Here is a 24,109-nt window from a genome sequence, read left to right on the forward strand (position 1 = left end):
AGAAATTACTGATTTTTTGACGTGTTCATGTATTTCATTTTCTCGGGGGACAGATACAGGATATTTGAGTATTCGGAATCCACGACATCATAAACGGAAACTTTACAACTCGCCCACTGCGTGCATTTAAAAAATATGCCTTTCGAAATCCTGCGAATTATGTTTGATCATAATATAATGTTTGAGGCTTTCACGGTTGTTTTTTATCGCAACAGATTTTTGGGTTTCCACCGTGTGTACTTCTTCCTTCTTTCCTCGACGTTTCGGGCTCGTTACAGAGGCCGTTATCAAGAGAGTGCAGATCTGCAACAAGCTCGAAACGTCGAGGAAGTACACACGGTGGAAACCCAAAAATCTCACAATATTTTTTTAATTATTAAGGACTTGTGCTCTCTTTTATAGAAGTATTTACATAAATATACCTTCCTATTTAACATGAATTGGGAGCGCTAATTACTTTCTTATATCAGTGTACCCCTTGGCTCTTATTCTCCGGTAGGTACGCCCCTGGTTACAGTGTAGCACGTGTAAAATGTTATAGGCAAGTAAAAAAATATCGTGGTGGTATCAAGTTATATTCTTATCATATCAGTGATATGAATGATAAATGATAATAATATGATACCATATCGTATGTACCTTCCATCAGATTTCCAATATTGGTACCCAACCATTTATCGCTGATATTAATTTGGTTAATAATTATTATGAAGGTCTCCAGGTGACCCTTCCTTGTGGTTTCCTGTAGCGGACCCCCAGGCTAGGGTCTTTGGCGGGCCCCCTACCTATTGCTAAAGATAAAGGCAGTGTGACGCTCTGCAGTAGCGTTTTCCAAATTATGTACTAAGTAATAAGTACCTACACGGTAAAATTAATGTGTATATGTAGTGTTTTTTGTATGTTTTAATAAGTACTTACATCCATTTGAATCATGGAGTTGTCGAGTATCGATACACAAAAATTGTATCGAACAATCACATAATTTTAAATAATAACATTATTGAAGGAAAATAGCGACTTTTTAACTAATGGAGAGAATTTGTGATGTGTGTTTATATCACTTTTCTGGTCGACACGACACGCCGGGCCCTTACTAGAGCCCTATTAGCCCACTCTTTGTGGGGGCCATGTCTTTAACATTATCGTGTCGTCAAATTTTAATATGTTTAATTTTTATTCTTAAAATGTTGAAAAATTCAAGATTTCATCCAATTTTTACTTTTGCCAATTTTGAATAATGCAGCAACCATAAAATAAACAAAGAAACTTAACTTTGTTTTTTGTCAGCGTTCAATAATTATTGTCCACTGCGGTCAATTTTACGTGAGTCGAGAAAAGAGACGTATAGGTTTGTATGTGCATAGGTATGTGAGAGAAGGATTACTATAATATTATAAATTACCAGTGACGTCCCTAGATAAAATGCCGCCCTAGGCAGCGCCAGAATGCCGCCCCATTTTTTATACAGTATTTTTATCATCCTTTCATGATTCCAATATCTAATAAATGTGTTGTATGGATACATTACTAATACAATATCAGACTGTAATTACTTGCAAATCAGCACGTGTCGTTTCTGGTTACTAATGACGTCGAAGAGCAACGGAAGTAAACTAGATATCGCGAACCCGACAAGACCAGTGAACTGATTTTTTTAATGGAAAGATATTTTCGTTATTACTAAGTTTAGGTAGCTATTTCTATATATTTGAAATGATTCTTCTCGATTTGCCGCCCTTCGAGTAACTGCCACCCCAAGCGACGCTCATTCCGCCTACCCCCACGGGACATCACTGTAAATTACTCAGTATTATTTCAAGATAAACTTACTCTTTTTGAAGATCCCTGCGTTGACGGTGTACGAGACATCTGAGAATCCAATGTCGAGAGGCTTTATAGAAGAATTGAATTCGATGGTCGGAGAAGGAGAAGTCTTTAACGGCGCCAATTTCTGAGCAGCCGGTCTTTTTGAAGTTAAACTTCTCACACTACTGCTAAATTTTACTTTCACATCACTAGCGCCTGTCAAATCACTGTTATTGTCAGGTCTGCGCGCAGAATCTAAACACCCGACGCTGCTGAATTCGTTGAGCTTCGGGGCCCCGTGGTTGTGGATTTGGTTCACCCCGGAGCTGTGATACCGCCTGTGTCCGATGGAGTCCTGACTCCTAGGAGCCGATTCCTCAGTCTCGCTCTTCGCCCTGGACGTTCGAGACATGGTTCTCGATAAACACGTCGGCGCCGCTCACTTCCACTCGCGCTCACTCACGTCTGGCAACTGATTTGAATCTCGATTCTCCAACGAGAGTTTGTTTTGTAAACTAACACAACGCGAGCCAGTGCCCTCGCCGTTTGAATAAGCATGGGATAACTTGTTTTGGAATCAAATCGAATCGCTCACTAAATTAGTTGGGCGATCAAGGCTTTTCGCAAGCTAACAGTATTCCAAAATAATCTTGATTTGTGATACACTGCTATGTTTATAGTGTTCATTGTGCACATTCATTAATTTTAACGGCGCGATTTTTTCACAAAATATCTACATACGAAATAATATAATTAAGTTAGTAGGTATTTTAATAGATACTTAATGATTATAGGGATACTAACATCAAGTACCTACGTCATACAGCAGAATTTGGCACAAGCTTAGCTGTGTATTTGTATCTAGATTTACATCCTACAATCAACAAATTTGTAAAATGTAAACAAATCAAAATATGACAGCTACGATTGTCTTTTTTTCGAATACCATAACCATAAAATACCTACCTACATAGAAGTAGATTATTACTATCGACTATAGCGCTTTTATTTTACTTGAATTCCTTTGTCTCAGTTGTTATAATATTATTATAACGCCGAGCGCGACTGCAGACAGCAGAGTAGAAATAGAAAATTATAATCGTGTGTTAAACTTGTGGCCCTTGAGAGAGTCACATATTCACACAATCAAAAAATGCGCGCGAGTGATCGTTGGTCGGTTGCAACTGCAGTGTTGCCATGTCTACTGAAATTTCAGTACAGCTAGGGATATTTTTGCCAATATACTGAATTTTTTATTTTTTTTCGAAATTCAAGAAATATACTTACTGATATTTGTGTTTTTTTTTTCCATTATTGTAAGTTAACTGATGATTATTTTAATAATAAACTTGAAATGATTTAGGCACGCCCTTTTTTGGTGTGACACTTCTACATTGACAAACCTACTAAACTCTACCCAAGAGCGCCATTTTAACCATTAATATCATCATTGTTTATAATAAATTAATATTATTAGCTACTGTTATTCTTATTAGACTTAAATTATATCTAATATACTACATTTTCCAAAATCTACTGATATTTTCTGAAATCTGAATTCTTGTTAAAATCTAGTGAAATTTTAACTTTTGACTTGGCAACACTGGTTGCAAGTGTTGCAACAGCTGGCCGATTGCAGCGCATTCTGTCGACGGTTACCTCAAGCACTGCATCTGTCAAATCCGTACACTATTGTGTACAAACAAAGACACAATGTAAACAAAGCGTTGCGTATCTTTCAACCTTTGATTTCTGCTTATCTATTTGACATATTAACAGACCAAAAAGTGTGCCTAGAGAAAGAATTTATATCGTTTAGTATGCACCACTGGATAGTAAATATTATCTCGGAATGACTTTATAATATTATTATATTTATTAAAACACATCATACGCAAGTCCACTATCACATACCTAGTCACACAAACAATGTTTAATGCAATAATTACTTCAAAATATGTTTTGTTTCTTGGAATTTAAATTGATCAGTTGATAAGTATATAAATACCTAGCAAGCAAAATCGATTTTTAAAAATGTACAAAAAATATTGCACTGTATCGGCAAACAATATTTCCCGCAGAAAAATTATCTACGATAACATAACTACAAGATAAGACAATCACCAGGTAAAGTAAAATGAATATACCTACACGTCAAATATGTATAGATAGGACCTACCATTCGATTTACATTTAAAAAAATATATTCACACAACGAGGACAGAGTGGTTTAAAGTTTAAATCAACGTCTGAAACACAATGATCACTAACTTTTAATGAATGATTTATGTTACTTACACATTTTCACGTATTATTATGTAGGTACATATACATATTATACCTACTGTTGGACTTCACAAACTTGTTTTTATTTCTGTGCCTACACGATTCAAATAAAATAATATGGTGGCAAGACGCGTTATTAATTTGACATTTTTGTACATGAGACGCATACGGAGTAATTTAATTTAATTAATTTGGTATTGCGATATTATAAAGTTCGAACCCCGAATGTCATCTCATGCTCCCGGAGGACGCGAGTGCCGAGTTCAACTAACTAGGATTGAGCGCTGCCGACTGCGCGACTGACAGTCACACCGATCAAACACTAAACTCAATAATATACGACTTGACACTGCAGAGCGCAATCAAATCAAGTTTCAAATCGTATGTAATATAATGAAATTAAGTTCTTCGTTTCTTTATCTATCAGCTGTCTCGTTTTTATCAACTCGTTCCGTTATCACAAGCACAAAGGTAGAGATTATTTAGCTAGAGACAATGCCTTATTTTTATTTGGAAAGGCCATTAGTGAACAACTCAGGATTACCTTGTAAATTATTGTACTCTTTCATTACATTTCGCCGTCTCACAGTTCATCGTGAGCTGCCGTACCGGGAAAAGCGGGCATATAGCATTTAGATAAAGAAAATGACGCGTTGTTTGTGGAGTAGGTATTGCAGACAGTTAGTAGGCAATGCTCCAATTTTATTAGATTCAATAGTAGGTACATACTTACTTAACATTAATTTCATATTGATTGGTACTTAATACCTGATACTTAATATCTGATACTAATAACGATGTCATTAGATCAGATATTGATAGGTACTATGACATGATAGGTACTTATGAGTGGGTAGCTACTTGCTAACCTACTTTTGAATAATTAAGAAATCTACATAAATAATTTATTATACTAATAGAATTGCTTATCTTTCCCTTGGACTCCGGTGGTTTTTATTAACTAGTTTTTGAGTGTTTTATTTAGATATGAATTTGATCCCAATACTATACGGCTATCTATATCCGAATGGAGTATTACGTTGTCTTCCTCTTCATCAATACATCATGCTTAAAGATCGTGACCCAGGTAATTTGGCTGTCGAACAGCTTCTCAACAGGGTGGCCCCACTCCTCTCGGTATTCTACTAGATGCAATACATGTGTCAGTAGAATACTCTCATGAATTGGTGCAACCATCTGAGGCATTAATTAATGTTTGCTTTAAAATTATGAATCGACATGGTTAAAAGACAAGACAAAGCGCACGACATAAAAGGACACGAAAGATCATAATTACATTATTGTGTTCCCTGGTAACCATAATATTATTGTAGATGCGACATCTCGTGGAAAACGAACTAACCGTTGTCTTTTTATTAGGTACCTACCACTTTAGGTTAGAGAGACCATATTATTATTTAGGCCTATTATATTGATCCCCCTTGCCTTTACCTGTCGCAGAAATAAAAGAAAAAAGTTGAAAATTCAAAGTTGGGTTATCCAGGTAAATGGAATTAATTGGGGCATAATTTGACTTTTAGTTTTAGGATAAGAATTTAAAAAAATGAGGTTTTTTTTCGAAAATAATAATTATACCTCTATGTTAAAAATGGTTACACATTACTTGCGTGGGTTTTTTTTGTGCTGGCAGCACTCTACGTTGAACTTTGAAATGTCAAAATAGAAATATTCTGATCTGACGTTTGGAGTTATTGATAAATAATTGTTGGTATTAATTCTATCCATGCGAAAATGGATTGCCATGAGTAATATAAACGTTTTGACGCCATACAAATATTATTTAAATTTTAATACACACCATTCTTCATGATGTGCTATAAAACATTATTTTTCGATTGCGAAAAGTCTGTTTCCGTGAGCACAGCAAGATTTGCAGTCAAGCTAGTTTTTCCTAAATTTAACTCATACATTTTCTTGATTCATTTATGGATTCGATATGCCACTCAGTTAGAGCGAAATAAACTTTACAAGAAAGTAAATATGTCAGGCTTCGCTCTGAAAACAATTCCAGAACAACTTCACAAGAAGATAGTGCGAAAATATTTTGATAAAACGACCTGTGACAATTTTTATAGTCCGCACATAATTATAGTTCCGAGAGTTCATTTTGACTTGTTATATTCAGAAAATTTGTATTACCGTGATGGAAAAACTCTATGGATGTCGATGACGCTCAACCGATCGAAGGATATTAAGAAAGAATTAGAAATAAAAAATGATTTTCAAAATATAAAGAGATTCTTGAAATATGAAAGCAAGAGCTCTAATTCTAACACCGAATTGAACAGCATGACCAAGTCTTCTTTTTTCGTGAATAATGAAACCGACGAGAGCACTTTCACCGAAAGAATTGTACAAATCGTTCCTTGTAATATGAGCAGCGAAGAAAATGTGTATGTGACAGAAGTAGAATTCTTTAACATAAAGAACAGCATAGTTTCAAAACATTCTCAACGGAATTATAGTATAAAATTTATTCCGATAAAATCAGAAAATGTTGCGCCGAAAATCGCACAGCGTATTTCTGTGCAAATGGTCAATACTTCGTCCAACATTGGAACTGATTTAGTGGACGCCGTCTTGACAAACTATTTTAAATCACCCCAATTTCTACACGAAAATGATTATTTTACAGTACCGTTACAAGAAAAATATATGGGCCCTTTATTCTTGAAATATTCTAATATTGTCAACAGCATTCAAGCCTTATATTTCAAATGTACAAAGATGGAGTGTTCGCCAATTAGTACCTATGGTGCGAATGAAGTTAATCTGAAATCGTCTGTTAATACCGGATGCTTTGTCGTTAGAGGCGAAACGGATGTGCTTCAAGATCAAAATTTCAATTCGTACATTCCGGCGATTGTGTACTTTGAATTGAACTTAAAGGAAACTTCCTCAGAAACTATAGATATTAATAAACATATGATTGAAAATTGCCCGTATGGCTTGGACACGTATTTTGCAGCTATGAAAAAATCAATAGAACCTTTTTTATTGGATAAACAAGGTGATTAATATTGACAAAATAAATCAATATAATTTATATACTTTTTTTTTTTTTTTTGTGATTTTACCGAGGCTTTGACTGCGACTCGCTGTCATATCGCCTCTTCTCTTCTAGAAGGGGATCCGTCGATCAGGTCCTCACTCCTATTCTGTTAAATAACTTTACAATTTTGCCTAGCTCTTCCGTCTTACCCACCGCCAGGACACCCTTCAATTCGTCGACATTCTCATAGATATCTGCAATTCGCAGCTGTACTCTGTGAACTTCATATTTGGGGCATTGCAGTGCTATATGTACAATGTCCTCTAAAACATGACATTCATCGCAGAGCTGCGATTCGCTTCTTCCCATGAGGACATCAAATCTTTTGCCCATGGTGTGCCCTGTTCTTAGCCTCAGTATTAACTTAAGCTCATTCCTCGTCAAAGAAGACTCTACAAACCAGGGCACCTCTCGTGGTGTTGGTAGAATCGACTTACTCCATTTCCCCTTTTCTAATGATGCCCTATGGTGAAAATCTATCCACATACTATGGCACATTTTCTTTATAGCCTCATTCCAGTCCAGGTTTTCTGGTATCCACTGATATGGTACCCCTGTAAAATTTATATACTTACGTAAGATCAGTTTTTACATTTTATGTACAAACATCATTCTAATTATTGATCTAAGTAATTTACCATTCCGTTTTAATCATTTTTAGCGACGGCATCTTCAGACTATAAACATTCACCTACATCTTAAGGTATGTAAATATATAACTGAAACAGAGTTCTATCACTTACTACTCGCAGTTGCTTTTTCTTTTCTTTTGACCATGTTCGATCCCATCTGGCGTCCGGCATATTTTCCATAGGTGAATGTTCATTGTGCTGAAAGATGATATTCAAGATGCCAAATTTGATTCAAATGGAACAGCTTAGATCGATTAGAGTTAAATTAAGTACCTTCAGTTGATTGTAATTTTTTTTGCATTCTCCCAAAGTTATATTATTACATATACTTATTTAATTGGATTTTATACGATGATGATTTATTCAACTGTTAATGTAAATTATCAGTCCGAATGAGATGATGAAATAATTGTATTGATGGGTTTTTTATATTTGCCAGTAAGTCCACTTCATACAGAACTGAAATGTGTGCTGCGTCCAGTATTTTTGCTGCGCGGAGATTTAGGGGCCGGCTGTCATCTTCTGATAACGAGGCTGGCGCAGAATTTCGGGTTGCATTTCTTTGCAACGTCCTGCCGTAGTTTGACCGCTTCCACTGCCAAACAGACCGAAGCTAAACTCGAGGCTGTGTTTCAGAAAGCTAAAACCACTGCTCCAGTTTTGATTCATCTCCAAGATTTCAATGTGATTACAATTTGTTATTCATCATCATTGTTAATAGTAATGCGACTTAACTTGTATATTGCGTAACACTTTCGCGGAAATTTAATATCTTTGATGGTATTTTGGCTATCATCGTGTGTTCTTTCTTTCTCAACGTTTCGGTTTCATTTCAGAGGTCATTTACAAGAGATGTAGATATTCCTATTACTATAATTTATCTTCGATATAGATATCGACCAGCAATTTTTACTCTGAGCAATGTACAATGTTACATAACCGTACCATATTTTGTTGATCAGCATTTGCCAACCTGAACTAACCTAACACTACACTTTACCACATCTCTCGAGAATGGGCTATATAGAGAATCTGAAATGTCAAGGAAGGAAGGAGAACAAAGAACACACAGACCGCTAAAAATATTTTATTGTGTTATGTTTCACGTTAAAACTGTTTTTCTATTCGAGATAAAATTTATTTTATTGTGTAAAAAACATGATAATATTATGATATATGTTTTTGATATATCTACGGGATACACCATACCATACAATAGTTAAAAGTTATAGATAACTGTTAGAATCACCCTTATTGCAATGTACGTAGACTTCAGTTTTGTGTATACAATATGTATTTTTAATCTCTTTAAAATATCTCATAAAATTTAATTATTTTCTTTTATTGACGTACACAAATTAACGCAGTTTGAAAATTGAACCTCATTACGATGCAGGCAGAACTCATTTTTCCATCTCTTTGATTTGTATTTATTATCGTCTGTTTATTGCAATGAATAAATATTTTGTGGAATGATTCTGACTAACTGAAATTCTAATTTTCACACGCTTCGTCTACATAATAATATGTCAATGTGTATCAAGGTGTTTACACATTTTCAAGACTATGCTTATCTAGGTTCTAGGGTCTCAGGTTCGAATCCTGGGTCTGGCAAGTACACATATTATTTTTCAATTTGTGTGTGAGTCAGGGTGTGGACCTAATAGGTTGAGCAAGTGGCTGACATCCATTTCTCGAAAAAAACAAAATCTGTTAATACAAACCTCTACTCTGTGGAGGCCCATATGATCCTATTAGGATTAGACATGGTCGGAAAAAAAAATGCTATTCTGTATTCACAAGACTACTTTTTTTTATATCATCTATTTAATCGTTGTATTTCACTATTAAGTTTTTTAAAGAAAGTTATTTATTTTTTGTAAAATTTATTATGAAATAATTTTTTTTCTTTGTTCCTTTTATAGACATTTGGAGTTGACGCTGAAAATAATGAAGATTCAAGAATTGTAGAGAGCTTAATTCAGAAATTGAAAGACCTCTATGACAATTTTACTAAATTTCCAATTGTCATTATCGCAAGTTGTGAGAATTCTATTGAACTTAAACCAAATATTTTAAGAATATTTTTGGAAACATTTACAATTAAGAGTCCTAATCGGGCTGACAGATTGGAAATGCTGAAATGGTTGGTGCTTACAAAAAATATGTCTTTCTGTAATGAAAATTTCCAACCGTTATTATCAATTGACGAGTCAATATTATCTATGACTGAGGAAAAAAATACATTTAACGTGAATACAGTAGATGCAGAATCAAACCGTCGAACTGACTCAGATAAAAATGAAAATAGTCCGAGTTCTGTTAGGAAAGAAATAAACAAACCTAATGACTTTAATGAAATGAGAAGAAGGAAAAATAAAGATAGCACTGGGAAAAAAACGAAAAATAAAAGTTCAAAATATGCCACAAATTGTAATGATAAGAACGAAAGAGAAAATTATGAAGAACGAAAATCTGCCGAATTAGCTGTCGAAATGGTTTCCCTTGAAAAACGTTTATTACATACTCCAATTACGAAAGAAATAACGACAGTTAAAGATATTCAGAATGAAATTATCTCAACTGGCACAATAAATGATTCTAAGAATCTGTCTAAGAAACAATCTCACAACTCTTCCTCATCAAAGTTGGAGATAAACAAGAAAGTGTCCTCAATTCTTGATAAGCTGTCCTCCAAGACGGACTCATTTGTATACGGGGACTTGGATATGCTAACAAATTTGGCATTAAAAAATGCATACATAGCAAACCATAAAGTGAATACAGGGAATGACATAGCTGCACCTTTTAAAATGGGCATGATTAGAGAAATTGATTTTGAAAATGCTTTGGGTAATAATTATTATTATTTATTAATTATTCACAACTAGTTTTTATACAGTTTTATGTTTCTATTCTTTTTTAAAGCATTTTATTCAATATTAGAAAGCTACTATGAATTAATTTTAAATTACAAAATGTCACAATGACTTACTGACGTAGTACTGTTTTGTAGATTTAAATCAAGTTGATTTAATTTTTTTTTATGTACCTTTAGAGTCTCTACGATTGATGCAAAGTAAAAAACTAGGTTCATTGAAAATTCCAAACGTTGAATGGGAAGACATCGGTGGATTGGAGGATTTGAAAAAAGAAATATCTAGGACTATAGAGTTGCCTTTGAAATTTCCACACTTACTAGCCAACAGCGGGTTAAAAAGATCAGGTTTGTGCTATTTATTGATATTTAATTTTTTGCAGTTTGCATGTAGGTATTCTAATCGAGTTAAGTTTAGTACTTTTCCATTTGAGTCATAATTTGGACATCATCGAAACATCGAGTTTATAAAATATTCATAAATTCCGCCGGGTGAGACACAGAAAGAATGGATAATAGATATCAGCGTCAAATCTCTCATCGTTGACAGAGTCTGAGAGACAATGACACGACCGTGACTCCAGTGACTGGAGGGAGTAGAAAAGGACTTCCAGGCTCTCAGTCTGTCCGACTGGCGTTCCAGAGTAAGGGAGAGGAGACTGTTGAGAGTGACATTGGGGGTGGCCGGGGTCCACGCAGGTTTGTAGCTCTATTATTAATAATGATTTCACTAATTAAAGCGTAAAATGTTTGTACTAGAACTAGAATAACATTATAATACTTACAGGTTTGCTGTTATGGGGACCACCAGGATGTGGAAAAACGTTAGTTGCGCGTGCCGTAGCTTCCCAGTTAAAGGCAGCTTTCCTCAGTGTTAAAGGTCCCGAATTACTGGATATGTATGTGGGCCAATCAGAAAGAAATATGCGCGACAGTGAGTCTTCATTTGTTTCACATTTTTTTTGACTTACTTTACTTTCCGGTATTTTATTTACATAGATAGATGTTGTTTTAAGCTAGCCGTTCGTACCAAGCGACACAACCATTCACCTTTGACACTACACTTCGATGTAGTAGTATCGGGTGTATCGAGTTCGAATTGCTAGCTTTAGATTGCGTAAGTATTGAACTAGCTTTAAGGCCATGCATTAGTTGAGGCACGGTCTAAAAAGATCGTTGCTAGGCGATGCGCGGATTGCGGGTCGCGGGTGCAAATGACGCCTGTCAAACGAAATATTATTTGTCATATAAATCCAACATATGTCCATTTTATGTTCTGTTTATTGTTCTATTAGTAACAATAATAATATATTCATTGACATGTTTTCTTTTTAAAGTAAATGGGTAACGTTTTTAGTCATCTTTACACGATTTTAGAATTAATTGACCCGTCGCCATCACGCAGCAAAGTGACGTGTTTCTGGCTCGACGTTCTCTCACTGAATGCGAGCGAGTCCAAAATTTCGTCGCGCCTACAGATGAAAATTATTTGGCGTTTCACTGATGCGTCACCTTAACAAATAATCTAAAAACTATGTGCATCTTGTTGTCAAGCCTTCATATTAAGCTCCACTGTGGCATGTCTGATATAGCGCCTTTGAAGCTGCGAGCATAGGTACAATCCTGCATCTGGCACAAATTACATGTTGTTTTTTCAATATGTGGTTGATCCAGACCATGGACCGAATGAATTCGACAAATGGGTAACCATTTCTTGCAAAAAAGTATGTTAATGTAACCTTCATTTCAGACCATTCGTCGTTGAAACTGGAAAAATTTGTAACTCCAATAACACTATTTCGTCACCGTTTTAGCAAAACCATCTATGTGCACTTTCTCAAATTGTGCAGGAGAAGGATAAAACTGAATAAAAAAATAATGTTACATTTAAACATTAAAATTATGAAGAATGCTTTATTATAATCAGAAAATGGTCTAAGATTATTATTTTGTTTACAAAAATCTTTTATTTTTAATACAAAAATAATAAAAATACAGTTTGTGATGTCACATAAGTTGTTTTGACCGTTTTGTAAATACACATAGTTTAATTTATTCATCAAAATGTGAATAATAATAAATTCATGAAAAACTGTTACATAAATAATAGTTGAAATATACATAGTGCGTTAGTGATAAATTGCAATATCATTTTATTAATTATTAATGCAATAGTGAGATGATATTATATTTATAAGTTCGTTTACTTTCTATTAGCATGTTTAAATGTTAGGTTATCGTAGAAATAGTGGTGATCTTTCTCTATTACACTTTTTAATTCCTGAAGATGTATGTATTTCGACTGCGATATGTGCAATGATTCATTATATATATTACAAAGGCAGTCAAACGGTTGCACTGATAAAGTTGAGTTTGTAAAAGATTGTTCCATCTGGTAGATACTGTAACATTTTAATATCATATACAACAGGATCTCCGATTCGTTTTCCTGGTCTGATTGAACTTAATCCAGATTTAATCTTATCCATAATTCTTAAAAAATCAATGACATTAATTTTATAAGGTTGTTTTGGTCTTGCTAGCCGCATACGTGCTATATAATCAGATGGTGAATATATTGGAGGCTTAAAATACTTTTCTTAGGTGGCATGTGCACTATCGGCCTCTATCATGGTATGGCCTTTTTCCAGAAAAAGCTGTTGAATCTCGATGTTTTTTCTCTCTAAAGATATAACTTAGAGCAGTAGCGAATAATTTATTTCGGTTTTGATATCCACACCCATCCGATATTAGAATTATTTCATTGTATTGTCCTGCTTTCGATGAGATGAAACAAATTCATTAGAAGATACATTATGAAGAATGTATATGGTGAAATTGTGTAGTTGCAGTTTTTGTTTATAATACATTTGTGCCTGTGTTTTGGACATAGCAGCACACTTTGGAGATCCATTGTGATTACTAACCGTCCAGTAATACTTCTGGTACTCTCCTTCATTTCATTTTTGGTCTTCTAGCAACTTTTTTTTTTTTAATAATGTGGCTATTGTATTCCATTTCTGAAACATTCTTCATTTTATAACTACAGCAGATGGCAGTGATGGCACACTGATCTTTACGTGGTTGGTGGATACTGATTTTTTGGTGGTAAATATACTGGAGTATATTCTGCTGCTTTATGACCATTTTCCAGAGACCATTTTTTATATTCATCATGCATTTGTATTTTGGATCGGAAACACGATTCCACATACACCCTGGAGGTATTTTCTCTGCAATAATGGCTGGGAACTTTGGAATTATATCCAACCATAATGTAACATTTTTCCACAAATCTCTCCGTTTTGATTTTTGGTTGCACTACCAATTATTTATCTTCAGTCAGATTCTTATTACCTGTCATTGTTGGTTTCAATTGGCCACTGTCATCGATATGTTTGTAGTTGTTTATCCAACTTTTAAATTAATTCTCGCCTATACCCTATTGACCATGTAGGCATCTTCCAGAAATTATTGAATATTTCCTGTCTCTCTTTTTGAGAAAGCATCTTTCAAACCGTCGTGCAAGACCATAATGCATAGCATATAACATAGAAACAAACAATGTGTAGCCAAACTGTAAAAAAACATTACACTCTCGATATCAAAATACCATCTATATGTTACTATATATACACATAGTTGTTTTTGTGAACCGTGGTTTTTGAACCTTACACATAGCTGTTTTTTATTTTTTGAAATAACTTCGGAGCGAGTTTACCCAACACATAGATCATTTTACTGGCCTATAGAGAAAAAAATAAGGAATGACTTGGTATTTAAAAGTCATTTTTGATAAAAGTGACACATAGATGGTTTTGCTAAAACGGTGACGATTTACAGGAGAGACAAAAACAAATTGAACAAGTGAACAAAACAAAAAGTGAACAAATCTATGGCAATGGAATTAAATCGTCCATGATTTAACTCTTTTACTCCCAGCTGATTTAGCCTAGCATATGCGAAAACTCCCAAGCGTTTTTTGACAAAAAATCGTCGATTTAGTTTTTTTTAAATAACTAATTCTACACATGTTTAAAAATTTGAAACTTTTTTTGTGTGTTCTCAATGGTGTATAAAGCAATAATAAGTAATAATATTGATAGTTTACATCAATAAAACAAAAGAAAAAAATAATGTATCAATATTTATTTAGAAATGAACGGATAAAACTATGTTTGAACAACAAAACAAGTGTGACAACATTTTTTTATTTATAATTGATTTATCAAATTTTATAATATAATCTATCCTTATGTAGTAACAGAAAAAAAAATAAACAAATTATTATTTATCTATGAAATAGAATTTTTATAAAGTAATCAAAAAAAATCGTAGTGTCCAAGGTATTCAAGAATATTATTCAATTCACGAAATCGCAAGAGAATTCGATACAGTATCAACGACTAACTGATATGGAATGAAGTAATTTCAAAAAATAAGTCTCAAAGCACTAAATCATTTATAATAATATTTATATTCATGTATTTTTTCACCATCTTACCAAAAGTACAGTGGCATCCATTGTTAGTTCAAAAATTACAAACTTCATTTTGTAATGTGATATATGAATCGTAAAACAACTAAAAGAAATATCAGAATTTAAAATGTGTCATAAAAATAATGTTTTATTATTTTTATGACCCTCTTTGGTCTCAAGTTCGACAGCAGAGCAATTATGACTTGTGAGTTAATAGGGTGTGACATAATTATAAATAAAGCCGACACTAAAATAAATGTTACTCACACTCAACACACAGTGAATATAATGATTCGTCTACACGAGACGAAATATGACGGGAAAAAATTTGGAATAAATCGTAAATTTGGTTCCAAACTTTCGGCCGATGGATCGGCCCAGATGGAGTTTTCGCATAGGTATGGTGGGCCGAAATATCGGCCCCGTGGGAGTAAAAGGGTTAACAATGCTGCAATTTTTTTTGAAATTACATTGCATGCAAGACGGCTAGATATTAACAACGGCCACTAGATGGCATTCAAAATCAATTTTCAATTAAAATGGAGTTACTACATATTTTTCTAGTTTTCTAGTTACGACAATATACGTGGAGTGAAAATGGTAATTTATCTGTACTTCATATTAGGCCAACATAATCAAATAAAAAGGGCGAAACCTTACACTTTACAGGTTTAGATGGTTTACCAGACAATGACAAAATAGAATTATGTTAAAAATTATCATTGTTCGGAGTAATTATTATATGCTGGATGTTTTCATTTCTAATTTTATTTCTTTTTATTAAAATATTGCTAACTGAGATAAATTGTGCATTATCAGTGTTCGCGGCAGCCAGAGCGTGCGCGCCGTGCGTCATATTCCTGGACGAAGCGGAGGCGGCCGCCGGCAGTCGAGGTGCCTCCGGAGATGCAGGCGGGGCGGCCGATCGCCTGGTCAGTCAACTCTTGGCAGAACTAGACGGTGTCGCGGCACTTCAAACAGACACCCAAACTGGTAATTGCGGTCGATTGCGTAATTCATTTGATTAATGTATGAGTGAGGATCAGTGGATTTTTCAACGACATCTTGAGGAATATAATATGTGCTGTAATTATTTTTTCTTAGTAGTCGTCTTCTGTTGTTAAAATTGGCATATACGTAATACCATAAAGTATTTTGATCAGCGCATCTATTCTCTACACAAGACTGCTTTCGGCTGCTACGGCAGCTATCTAGGTTAGGTTTGTATCGAAGTATTAGCACTTATTGTAACAATTGTGCTAATACTTCGATACAAACCTACCCTATATAGCTGCCGTATCGGAAAAAACCGGTCTTGTGTATAGAATAGATGCGCAGGTGTACATTACTATTTATTATGGGTTTACATACCTACTTTGGTGGGTTCTAATTAAATAGATGAGATACGATTGTTCACTCTGTGTTGAGTATGAAAAAATATTTCCTCATAGAAAAAATTTTATATCTCGCCATTTATTGGTGGAGTATCGGCAGAGCATCAATCTTTCATGCCGCGGGTTGCAAGTTAGAATCCTGCATATTTCAAATTCATATATATATTGTCTTCCGACGTGTGTTTGATCCACAGCAAAGACCTTGTGGGTTGAACGAATGCCTAACAATCATTCTTCGTTAAAAAACTTTCAAGATTACAACCACTATGTTAAGCTGTCCGCTGTGTAGCCTAAATTGGTAGTTTTTTACTAATCTCTTATCTAATTTATCTCTAGGAAGAAGAAACATAGTCATCTTGGTGTATTCGATAACATCAAATATCCTGCCCAAGTCTTTCTAATAATATTTTTTAAATATCCTTTATAGTCGATGGCCGAGAAGATGTTACTATCTTGTATTGTCACATCTCACAATGACGTCACTCGAGAGAAATTAAATTGATCATCATCCAAGATTGAAATAATCATTTTTTTTCAGGACCTGTTATTGTCATTGCCGCAACAAATCGGCCTGATCTAGTTGAGCCGGCCCTACTGCGACCTGGCCGACTTGATAGATTGCTCTATGTCGGACCCTACAAAGGAGAGACTAATAAAATCCGTGTTCTGGTTGCCGCTTGTCGAGGGTAAATAAATACTAACTTAAGTATTGAAAGTATGCATTACTTGTAGCTAAACCTCATACATATTATGTGTAACAAATTTTAATAACATACCGAACTTATGGTAGCTCTACTTTCACTCATTCTGTATACTAGTATCATCAGAAAAGAAGAAGAGACTAAAAATACACCCAACTATGCTTCAAGAGTATTCAAGTAATATTTGGTATATTTATTTGCATGACGATTTTAGTACATAGTATGGTAAAACCTCGTTAATACGAATTCCACGGGACCGAAAATCGAAAAAAAATTCGAATTACGAATTATGAAATGTATGGGGGAAAAATATTAAAATTTAAAATTTTTTTTTTTTTTTGGTTTTCATCAATATCGTTTACGATCATAGATGTGCCTAACAAATTTCCGGTTCCGTGTGTGTTAATGGGTTATAAAATGTCAGGATTATTTTTATTACCTTCTTAAAATAAGTAATTTATGATGTTTTATGAAAAGTCTGTCACAATTTTCAATGACTGGCTCATGGAATAGTGTACTTTATTACGATTTATTAAATATTTTTATATGCCAGGACTTTTCGAATTAAAGGTATGGTTTTATATGAAAATAATGTTCAAGGAACTTTTTTTTCGCGAAAATGTCGAATTACAGCGAATTTAGAATTATCCGTGTTCTTATTAACGAGGTTCTACTGTATTATTAAATCAATATTTACAAAAGACTTTCAAAATTATATTTTTATACTAACTAATTTACTTAATAATTATAATTTTACGATCGTTTTTATGAAGCTGTGGCAAATTGTCCACTGTCTTTAAAGTAGTGGATCAAGGTTTCGGCAATGTTATTTTTCAATGTGTGTTTGTTTTAGAGGAAGTAACCGACGGGTTTTTTTTTCCTTTCCAAAAGGCCTCCACAAAGTGAAGATTTGTATTTTTATAACAGATTTTTGTTTTTACGAGAAATGAATGCTAGCCATTCGCTCAACCTATTACGTCAAACTGACTCAAACACAATTTGAAAAACAATATGTGGTCTGGTAAAATATACCAACGGGTTTGGCGAATGGTTAATAACCATTCATTGTAAAATGTCTGGTAAGAAAACATCCAACCTGCGGCCTATATGCTCTACAAAATGTATACAATTATTAATAACTATTAAAATATATTACCGTTAACATTTTCAGATACAACTTAGCAGAGAATGTAAAATTGAATGATATATCGGAGAAGCTTCCGCAGAAGTGCACGGGAGCCGATCTGTCGGCCATCGTCAACACGGCGCGGAAGTATGCATTGGCTCGGGCGGTGCAGAGAGCGGAATCAGGTCAATGTTAACATAAATTATTATTGGAACGTATCATAATGTATGCGCCCGCCTAACGGATGTCGCAATAAAATTGAACAATATCTATTTAAATTATAGTATATCGTCGATTTTTTTTTTTCAGGCGAAGTAGAACCCTCCAAGTTATCAGAGGAAGATATAATAATTTCCGTCCGAGATTTTGAAAAGGCAGTCATCAATTTTGTACCGTCTATATCCGAATCAGAAATGAATTATTACGAATCATTAAGAAGTAAACTTTCATAGTGAAGTGCGAGTGTTACATTTATTATCGGTTGAATTTAATTGTTGCGGCAATAAAAATGGGTGTAATGTTGTGTCATTCATGCAGATGAATTAAAATGTTTTTAATTTATTATTTTTTAAAACTGTTTTGTAAGGAATGTATGTATCATGAAATATATCGACCATTTATTTGAACATGTTTTGTTTGTGTGTAAAAGCTTTTAAATGACATGAGAGTCCCGTCTGCGAAATGAATTGGTATTATTTGAGAAATCGGGTATTAATATAAATTACAAATAAAACACAGGATTTCATAATTGATATCATTTATTAAACCTTTGGTAAAAATAGGCAAGACACGTATTACCCGAAGGCCTTTAATTAAAAAATATGATCCTATTGACATGTATATTATATAATTGATAAAATAAATTATTTTTGTTTTACTCCTGTTTTTCAAGATACAAAAAAATACAGTAGATACTTAATCATTACAAGATATCCGGCTTGAAAAATTAGAATATAATATTGAGACTCTTGCAGCCTTTTTTTTCAATACTCGCCTGCCACAATTTTTAATTAATAAGGACATCAGAATGAATGAATGTAATGAATGGCGCAGGAAAAATATTGTATTTAAACATTTAAACATTCAGCATGATACATAACATTTATAATATGTATTAAGTACGTTTGACATGGAACATCAACATCAAAACACTCACACAAACATTAATTAATTAATATACGTTGTTCAAATGCTAGGCAGCAAAAATGTTGTTTTAAAAAAAAATACTTTGTGCTTAAAAATATGCTGCTTTTGATGATTTTGATGAATAACTTACTTATAAATGAATTTTTTGTTGCTTATATTAGATATATTATATTAGATAAACATATAGAGAATAATATAAAAAACTACAGATTCATAAGAAAATATCGGTATTTTGGGCGTCTTTGGGAATTATTATGATCACGTAATAAATTAATATTACCTTTATAAAACAATTAATTACAAATTAAGTGACGTGCCCGGGCCTATACTAAAACTATCAATAATAATATAACATACAGACGACTAGAGGTTGAGAAGCCAAATTGAAATAGACAAAAATTAATTGCGTATATAATATTTTGTATGATAATTTAACGATTCAATCGTAATTTGCGAAAAGTATCGGCACCGATTTTGCTTTGCTACCTGTCATATCAATTAATTGAGTATTATTATGAATACAAAAAATTAACAGGTAAATAGTCCACATGATTTGGAAAAAAATACGTGTACACCTTAGCACCGTACCGACCGAATTGCTCAGGTGAGATGAGACCTGTCATTAAAATTTAAATATACAAAGGTCAACTATTTATTGTTTAGAATTTTCTACTCCGACAAGTTTCAATTCAGCTCGACAAACGCCGGTCATCTTGTACGTGTGAAAGTAAAATAAGTATACATATAAAGCATTTCAATGCACCTGCACATTTATGAGATTTCAAATCAATAAATTACATCTACATACACAATACAATTACTAAGGCAAATAATTTAACCTAAAATCCCGCATAAATAATAAACATAATACAACATTCATGAGAAACATCGATCACTTACGCCAGGATATCTTTATAACCTCCAACAATCAGTCTTATATTCATTCGCAATTTGCGCTATACCAATGACAGCCGTAATCCGTCTCAAAAGTTACAAAAATGTGCATAACTGGCTTTTTAATAAACAATAGATTCACAGTATATTTGTATAATACAGAGAGATCACACTCATCTCCTGTTGAGTCTGCACCACAGGGCCCCGGCCGTAGCAAAGTGCATGATGACTCCCAACCCTAAGACTAATCCTAGATTACCCCATATATCGATATCTACAATATCCATCTCGCGGAGAAACTTTTCAGGAGTTCTGTAATGGCAGTATTTGAGACCTTCGCCGAGGCAATCTAATTTTTCTCGAGCCAAGCCGTACACGCTGTACACGAGGCTGTGGAATCCGGCGCGGAAATACGAAGCGTGGAAGAGCCACTGGAATATGACGGGCGTGTCCACGAGGCGGATGCAGAACCCGAACACCGAGAATAATACCGCCAACACTGGACCGATGAACACGGCAATCTGAAATGGCAAAATACAAATATGTCAAACGTCGGCATCAAATCATCCTGTTCACACGCAGAGTAAAATTTATCAGAAGAGTATCACTAAGGTGTAGTTTTTAGAATCAACAGATTGAATGAGTTCCTCAGGTTCGGGAGTCCGAGATTGCAAATCCAAAATATATATATGCGGTTTGAAATGACGGAAGCTGGGGCATAGGTTTTTATATAGATATGAAGGCCATGAAGAATTTGCATTCCCCAAATGGGTGTTACAGTTTTAAGAACAAATGAGAATATGTTATTTATTTATAGATCGTACAATGTTCCTACTCAATTCATCCTTAATTTGAGGTAATGCCTTGGACACATAGTTCTTAGAAAATTTCAGTGAGATTAGTATCGCACTGGTCAGTTAATTGTTAAAATACATCGCACAGAATGTGATGAATGCGGGTTCATGTTCCCTTCAATAATTTTCTAAAGTAAGTTTCTGAGGTTTTATGTACATATATAGTATTTTTATTAAAAATATAGACAAGCACAGTTTTCAGTGTTACGTTGTTAAGACAAATAGCAAGTACATTTATAATAATTGTGTTTAAAATGGTGTAGATATTTACCTTAACTGGTGTAGTGGCTCCTATGAAGTATCCCCACGATTGTCCACAGAAACTCGTCGATATCACAATAATGAAGAAATAAATCACACGGAACTCCACCAAACGATTGCCTGTCATAATATAGCTTATCGATGTATACGATAACACGCATATTATCTGAAAAGAAAATAAAAAATATGGATATTTAAATATCACTCAATAAATGATTTTTCATATTGATTATTGGGAAGAACTTCTTTATGGGCTGTTATAAACTTTAAATGATTTTTTTTATTAATTTGTCCAGTATGTGAATGGAATGGTTATGCATTTATAGACCGAGCAGCATACTAAAAATATTAGTTAAAATTTTAATCTGGCAAACTATATGTCCATATTATATTCTGTCATTATTAATTGAGATGTCAATTTCATGATAATATTACATTAAAACCTCGTTAATAATAACACGGATAATTCGAAATTTTCGCGAAAAAAAAGTCCCTTGAACATTATTTTCATATAAAACAATACCTTTAATTCGAATTTCGTAATTCCATTCAGAGTCCTGGCATATAAAAATATTCAATAAATCGTAAAAAAGTACACTATTTCATGAGCCAGTCATTGAAAATTGTGACAGACTTTTCTTAAAAGATCATAAATTACTTATTTTAAGAAGGTAATAAAAATAATCTTGACATTTTATGACCCATTAACACACACGGAACCGGAAATTTGGTAGGCACATCTATGATCGTAAGCGATATAAATGAAAATCAAAAATTTTTTTTTTCAAAATTTTAATATTTTTCCCCTATACATTTCATAAATCATAATTCGAATTTTTTTTCGAGTTTCGGTGCCTTGGAATTTGTATTAACGAGGTTTTACTGTACGTTAATTTAATTTTACAATACATAGTATAATAGTATTAACTACACACTACTCAGAGAAGTCAGAGGTGATCAATAAATGAAAGTAGGTACTTACTTGAAATGGTATTTCGAGCGCTAGTGTAGAAATGAGATAAGGGCCTAAGTTATACCATCTGTTGAAATGTTCTCGTCTTAAAATATTCATTTCAAGCGGGACTGAAAGAAAGAAAAAAAATATTGATATTACAACAAATGAGTAGCAATGGATTTTTTATCTCATTAACGCGAGACATCAGCGACTCAGGAACAATAAAATTTTAGTATGGTTGAATTTGTAATCGTGTTAGCAGCATTGTTTACAAATAAAATAGAATAGCGACCTCTGTTTTGACATTTTCATTTGATTACTTGGATACATACTAAATCTAAATAATGGCACATTCTATATAAAACCCTTTTCCCAGCTTGTAACTATGTACATAATATGTGAGGCATTTTTATCAATGCTACAAATGAATCTGCAGTATAAAATATTGTAGCCTATTTGATCATTTTAATTTAACTTTCACATTCATATTCAGACTTCATTTTTGGTCATAATTTACTAGATATGTCAGCAGTTTTATGAAATGAGTTTTTAACTTACATGCGAGAGTTACGGACATCTTTCCAGTGTAGACGACGAGCAAAAGTGTTCCATAAAGATATACATAATTCGCCAATACTGTTTCCGCATTCTGACCAACGTTGTGATATAAATATCCAAACAGGAGAGCGATCGAGACGTGCGCTATCAATCTATACAGCATTAATGACTGAAAAAAAATATTAAACCTATTTCAATATGCTTAAAAAATCATGCGGTTGTCGATTTTTTTTCATGACGACACGTCAAATGTATAAAATCAACCAACCAACCTGTATGTTCATCAGAAAATATCATTGATTGTATTAAAAATTTGAGTTTTACAGAGACAGTCACGTATTTTCAATACCTTTTATAATAAAAAGTTAATGAATGACTGAGAGGTTAACTGAAAATTTCTTAAATCATCAGATATCTGACAATTGTGAGATTCCTCAGTTTGACATTATTACTGCGACGCTGGGTTAGATGATAAACAGTTGAGATCTCATAAGAAATAACACTTTCATTATTAAATATATACATGGAATGTTTTCAATATTGTTTGACAGATGGCATTAATTAATTGACACAATGTTTTATCACTTTTTTTGTTTTAATTATGGTATATAAAATTATTTTTGTAAAATCAAACAATGAGATCAAAATAATATTCGGTAGGTATGTATACGTCATACTCGATTTATTATTGGAAAATGAAATAACAATAGACGCAGTTTCAATTCCATAAGACAATTTTTGTTGTTTCGGTGGATATGTATGTATCTTAATAAGATTTCCTTAAATATGTATGTACTTACATAATTTCTCCTAGCTGTCAAAAAGTTTCTCTTAAAAAGTAACCACGTCTGTCGTAGAAGATTTGCGGGAGGGTAATTTTGCTCAAAGATGACATCGTCTGAAGATGAGGTGACGCTGCTGTCTTTGGTGGTGAGAGATTCGTCAGCATCTGAATGGAGTGCGTTTAATTCCAAGTCTGCAAAAACACATTGGCACTGATAATCAAATTTAATAACAAAAATAAGGCGAGTCATAAGAAAGAACTACATATATAATTTTAATATA

The 24,109-nt window shown here is 33.6% G+C and overlaps 3 protein-coding genes across 3 annotated transcripts in view; 1 reads left to right on the plus strand and 2 right to left on the minus strand.

The window, feature by feature from the left end:
• The window catches only part of LOC147078691 (ATP-binding cassette sub-family G member 4-like), a 101,396-nt gene extending 98,922 nt beyond the window's left edge, over positions 1–2,474 (minus strand). Inside the window, exon 1 of the mRNA XM_085960362.1 lies at positions 1,831–2,474. Within this exon, the coding sequence (XP_085816488.1) occupies positions 1,831–2,218 (388 nt within the window). The 5' untranslated portion in view covers positions 2,219–2,474. The remainder of the gene's footprint in view (positions 1–1,830) is intronic.
• A 3,270-nt stretch (positions 2,475–5,744) lies between these two features.
• Pex6 (peroxisomal biogenesis factor 6) lies at positions 5,745–19,002 on the plus strand. The gene is made up of 9 exons (XM_085960361.1): positions 5,745–7,123; positions 8,237–8,481; positions 9,723–10,650; positions 10,856–11,023; positions 11,463–11,609; positions 15,975–16,148; positions 17,088–17,235; positions 18,422–18,561; positions 18,686–19,002. Exons 1-9 carry the CDS (start codon positions 5,920–5,922, stop codon positions 18,826–18,828), a joined length of 3,297 nt encoding a protein of 1,098 aa, XP_085816487.1. The 5' UTR covers positions 5,745–5,919; the 3' UTR covers positions 18,829–19,002.
• A 1,441-nt stretch (positions 19,003–20,443) lies between these two features.
• The window catches only part of LOC147078693 (ATP-binding cassette sub-family G member 1), a 136,054-nt gene continuing 132,388 nt past the window's right edge, over positions 20,444–24,109 (minus strand). Inside the window, exons 8-12 of the mRNA XM_085960376.1 lie at positions 23,845–24,020; positions 23,045–23,213; positions 22,514–22,614; positions 21,542–21,697; positions 20,444–20,937 (exon numbers count right to left, since the gene is read on the minus strand). Of these exons, the coding sequence (XP_085816502.1) occupies positions 20,590–20,937; positions 21,542–21,697; positions 22,514–22,614; positions 23,045–23,213; positions 23,845–24,020 (950 nt within the window). The 3' untranslated portion in view covers positions 20,444–20,589. The remainder of the gene's footprint in view (positions 20,938–21,541; positions 21,698–22,513; positions 22,615–23,044; positions 23,214–23,844; positions 24,021–24,109) is intronic.

This window comes from Rhyacophila brunnea, unplaced genomic scaffold (genome assembly GCF_057557595.1).
Source record: "Rhyacophila brunnea isolate RB1 unplaced genomic scaffold, BYU_Rbru_1.0 scaffold_11, whole genome shotgun sequence".
NCBI lineage: Eukaryota > Metazoa > Arthropoda > Insecta > Trichoptera > Rhyacophilidae > Rhyacophila > Rhyacophila brunnea.

Bases quoted from the DNA above. Each gene is read 5' to 3' on its own strand.
- Pex6 (XM_085960361.1), top strand. From the start codon at position 5,920: ATGATGTGCTATAAAACATTATTTTTCGATTGCGAAAAGTCTGTTTCC. The intron at 10,651-10,855 runs GTAATAATTATT...ATGTACCTTTAG, and splicing joins TGATTTTGAAAATGCTTTGG to AGTCTCTACGATTGATGCAA. The intron at 17,236-18,421 runs GTAAATAAATAC...TAACATTTTCAG, and splicing joins CTGGTTGCCGCTTGTCGAGG to ATACAACTTAGCAGAGAATG.